Source organism: Cryptotermes secundus, unplaced genomic scaffold (assembly GCF_002891405.2).
Source record: "Cryptotermes secundus unplaced genomic scaffold, Csec_1.0 scaffold945, whole genome shotgun sequence".
NCBI classification, from domain to species: Eukaryota; Metazoa; Arthropoda; class Insecta; order Blattodea; family Kalotermitidae; genus Cryptotermes; species Cryptotermes secundus.
Genome location: NW_019731584.1, coordinates 185,978 through 190,626, shown reverse-complemented (window position 1 = coordinate 190,626; position 4,649 = coordinate 185,978). Strand labels below are relative to the sequence as shown.

Here is a 4,649-nt window from a genome sequence, read left to right as displayed (position 1 = left end):
AGTTAGTCAGCTGTAAGCGGCCTCCATAGTCTAGGGGTAATGTTCCCACCTCATGACTGAAGTTACGCGGGTTCAAACCCGGCGGAGGTCGTGGAATTTTTAAGGGCGGAAAAATTCAGGGAACAAGTCCTCCGGGAGGGACTTTAAGCCGTGGGTCCCGTGTCGTAGATTATGGCACGTAAAAGATCCCCATATCTCTAGGAGACCTCTGAGCAAAATTAGGCAAAAAAGTTTCCCGGCCAAGTAGTTTCCAGTGCCTCCAGTAGATGGGGAAGTTATCGGGTACCAATGCCAGCAGAGGGCCGACCTCGCTGGCAGAAAGGGGAGAGTTGTTGGGTACCACTGCCAGTAGAGGGCCGACCTCGCTGGCAGAAAGGGGAGATAGCGGGCACCAGTATCAGTAGGGTATGGCGACAGTAGAAATTAAAGGGGGACGTACAATAGACTATTAGTCGCAGTGCATGGGGAAACCCACCCCCTCTATACTGAATAACTGAATAGTCAGTTGTAAGGGCGTCTAAAGAGAAGACTTCCTCCGAGCAGTTGAAGAATTGCCAATGCTAGAAGCCATTACCAGGGAACGACTGGTGTAGACACAGCAGACTGAAAAGATTTAGCATGTGCACTGATTTGTAAAGTGTAGAGATCAACGATGGGGCTGTAACAAAATGTAATCACGAGTTGTGTGTTAAAGTTGTCAATAAATCCAATCTCCATTCCAAACCCCATCTATAGTTACACTCATAGAAGTGACAATATGAATGAGATCATATGTAAGAATAAACAACCTGCCTTGTGGATTTTTCATAGTACTTATCCTACAATACTTCAGAATATAAATTAAAAGAAAAATTACACAAATTATTAATTTAGCAAAAAAAACACTGCCACCAGAGGTGGTTTAACTGTGAACAGAGGAGTGACACAATGGGCAACTTTTTCGCACAGTAATATCTTGGTCTGCTGCACTGTGCTTACAGACTGTGCAAGTCCATGCAAGGGACATATCCATGAGAGGGCGCCCGGTGGCAACACAGATTGGAAAACGGTTGCCACAGCTTGGGCATACTCCACACCTGCAACATAAAGACATTTTCTCCAATTACTTAGTCACTATAGACAAATTATTTCAGTAATATTCTTTTCCCCATACTTCCAGCATTAAGCAGGTTGACACTGTGCTAACACAGCTCACTAACATTTAGGAAATAACCCCATTTCAATCTTAGGTATCCAAAGTGAGATTTGAGGTTCTCACATCAGTGACTATGAAAACTGCTGTCTTGGATGCAATGTCATATAGTCTGATGGACGTTTACTGACGTTTCAGAGGACTATTATTCATCAATTTTCCAGGGTATAAGTTGGGGGCGGCACATTCCTCCAAAACAGCAGTAAAAGTCTACCAGATTACACAGACTCATATCATGACAGTAATCTTTCCTGGTTGAGATTACTTGCTGTTTTCAAACACGTGAAAGTGCTACACATGACATATATTGAGTTGGCTTCCTTCTCAAAGTCACTAACCTTTACTGGGCTTCATCAATCACACTCTATTGACCATTCTTATCATCTGTCTTACATGTGATGCTCACATTCTCATGTTCACTGCCAACCAGCATTCCCAACTTCTTCCCCATCTACTGCATCTGATCTACAGCACTTTATAAATACTGTGACTTTCACTTATGGAGAGATCAGTTGCCATGGTCATGATCACTGCCACAGCAGTTCTACCCACCAGCCATCTTTATTGTGCCAGCTGGTGTCGGAATATGGTCCCCTGCCAAGAGCTATTCAAAATGCAGTTGTTTCAAACGATCCGTTTAATACTTATTATTCACTAGAGTGTGTAATAATAAGATCATCCCACCAGGAATGACCACAAAGTAAGTTATTCATTGCATGATTCACAGATCTGACATTCAGTGTTAAATGACTTGTGTCCTCAGTACTGTTACTTTCCTGTTCCAGGCAATTTGTACGAGCACCCATCAGTCATTCTGTAGTCTGACATCTCATTCCTAGTCCCAGAGGTAGCTGCAGCTTAGGCACAGTTTTTCCAATTCAGTATCTTGTGTGGTGGTACTGTCATGCCAACTGCCAAATCTGTCAGTATTACAATCATTTGCATCTTTTCACAGCCTGATGTTTTTATGATAACGGAGTCTGTACATATGTCAATGATGGTGTAATTGGATGATACATCAAAATACACAGATGCTTCATCTGCATTGCCTCAAAGTGTGATGGTACCTTTCTGCAAAGTTATGTCTTGGCTGCGTCATTTATACACACCACCACAAAATATCTGATTGGTGTGCTATCTCAAAAATGGAGTGGTGTCCGATCATCGCAGTATTCTGCACAAGATCTCAACATGTGAGAAATGCATGTTTATGCATATCCTGACTGATGAGCAATAGCACAGTTGTGTATTACAAACTCTGTGGATTTAGTCCACAAGCAAATTATATTGACCAAGCGACCGCCGCTTTTCGGCGAAGTTAGTGCCAACTTTTGCGGATAGAGGGTGTTGCGTGGTCCGTGAAACAAATCCCCATGGCTGTTAATTTCGGTTTTCTAGACCAGAGCCGCTATTTCCTTGAAATAGCTCCTCAATTATCCTCATGAGGCTGAGTGGACCCCGTTCCAGACCCACTACTTCTCAGCAAATCTGTTAGCACCAGGAATCAAACCAGGACCCCTGGATCTGTAGCCAGGAACTCTGACCACTAGACCACAGAGGCGGTCCACAATTGTGTACTGCATGACTAATATTCAAGAAAACTTGGGACCACAACTCTTTCCAAAGTAAACACAGTGATCACAATTCAAGAACAATACAAAGTGCACTTGTAAAGTTCAAAACATAGAACTTAAGCATATGCTTCCAACACTGGCATAATTGCTAGACTGGATGCATCTGGTTAAGAGAGAAAGACTCTGAAGGGGACAGCATGAAGCAGAGGGTAAATGCAGTTATCACAGAGGGAAGAATACAACCCAGAAATGATCTCATCACACCATGTAAATAGTGAGTGTAGCTATTAAAATCAATACTACCTTCAAGATAAACACTTATCTTCTTATTTATCTTACCAACAATTCTTTGTAATTTGTTCAGTTTTCTCCAAAAACCAAAATAACTGCAACAACATACTTACCAATCAGGTATCATAGTCTCACAATTTGTACATTCGGAACGAGTACTACGTGCATCTTTAGGTGTGTATTTGGTGAAAATGTCCATTGCCAAGGCTTCATATTCCAATCTTTTGCCTTCTGGAATCTGTCAAAATGAAATAAATTAGCAGTAAATTTGCTAGTTAATCAAGAGTTTATAATTCCTTTACTTAAATAAATACAACATTACTTCAAATATAAGCTGTCCTGAAATTTAAGACACATGCAGTTTTTGAATGTGTTTTAGAAGGAAAAAAAATGAGAAACGAGCACATTCCTCGAATTTAAGATGCATCTTCATTTTTCAATGGGGAAAAAATGTGTAAAATATGTGTTTGATATTCAGAGTAACATGGTAATATATCCTGAATTATGGAAAGCATCATGCATACATATCCCACTAGAGTCTACCCAGTCATGAAGCTTTTAGCCTATTTTCCTTTATTAAGGAAAGGAAAGTAAGTGCATGAACCAACATAATTTTGTACATAGACAGATCATAAACATACCTACATATTAAGTATCAAATACTGTTTGCAAGTCAGTAATTACAAATGTGACACTTTGGTGTAATATCTGACAAATATAACAAGCCAGAATTCGTGCTTGACAGAAATGAAATAAAATAATAATGATTATACATCTGTGTAGGGCTAGAAATCTATGTAATAGGAAAGTGGGCTTTATGAGCTCTGCTTGAAAATCTTTGGTAATGTCCAGCAGTCAGAAATAACATGTCAATTTATGAACTTGTGAGGTGGGTGTGACTCTAAAATGTAGGGTCCTTAAATATTGACCCATAATAGACCCTAGAAGAATATGAACTTTTCTAAAGCAGTGCTTTTGTACAATGTAAAACATCATGGCAGCTATGCAAACATCGTTTGTTTTCAGTGTCACAATGACAATTAATGAACCAATAGAGCTAGGAACATGAAATTTTGTATGAAGATAGATTAAAATAGGGCAGTGGAGAAGCTTATCCTTGAAAGGAACTTCTTTCTTTCCTTAAGAGAGTGGATGAGAGGCTTCCATGATCTGCTCAGGGAGAACCTGTTCATGTTGTTGCAGTGGAGCTTGATCTCCTATCACTTCCCTAACATTCTGGAAGTGACTATGAAGTCTCATTGAGTCTGTCACAACTTTATCAAAAACTTGCTACTATTTTTCATACTTGGCACAATCCCAATAACAGAAGAGAAACAGTACAAATAATACAAAATTATTTTATTGTTCTTGGAAAGGAAACAAACCTAGTTGAAATTTTATAAATCAGTAGCATATCTAGTTCTCTACATGAAACTGGAGAGAGACATCGAGAGACCTAAATATAATACAACCAGCAGAGATGAAATACTTAAGAACAGTTAAAGGCTTTTCTAGACTAGATTATATTAAGAATGATGTAGGCAAAGGGGGGGGGGAAGATAGAAGCCCCTGGAAATATGAAATGAATAGGT

General features: G+C 39.7%; 1 protein-coding gene across 7 annotated transcripts in view; it reads right to left on the bottom strand.

Moving 5' to 3' along the window:
• Positions 1-431: 431 nt before the first annotated feature.
• Positions 432-4,649, bottom strand: part of LOC111867233 (WD repeat-containing protein 35) — a 52,243-nt gene continuing 48,025 nt past the window's right edge. For all 7 annotated transcript variants that reach the window (XM_023856893.2, XM_023856891.2, XM_023856896.2 and 4 more), the window contains 2 exons: positions 3,171-3,295; positions 432-1,076 (listed from right to left, as the gene is read on the bottom strand). In XM_023856893.2, coding sequence (XP_023712661.1) covers positions 902-1,076; positions 3,171-3,295 — 300 coding nt within the window. In that variant the 3' untranslated portion in view covers positions 432-901. The remainder of the gene's footprint in view (positions 1,077-3,170; positions 3,296-4,649) is intronic.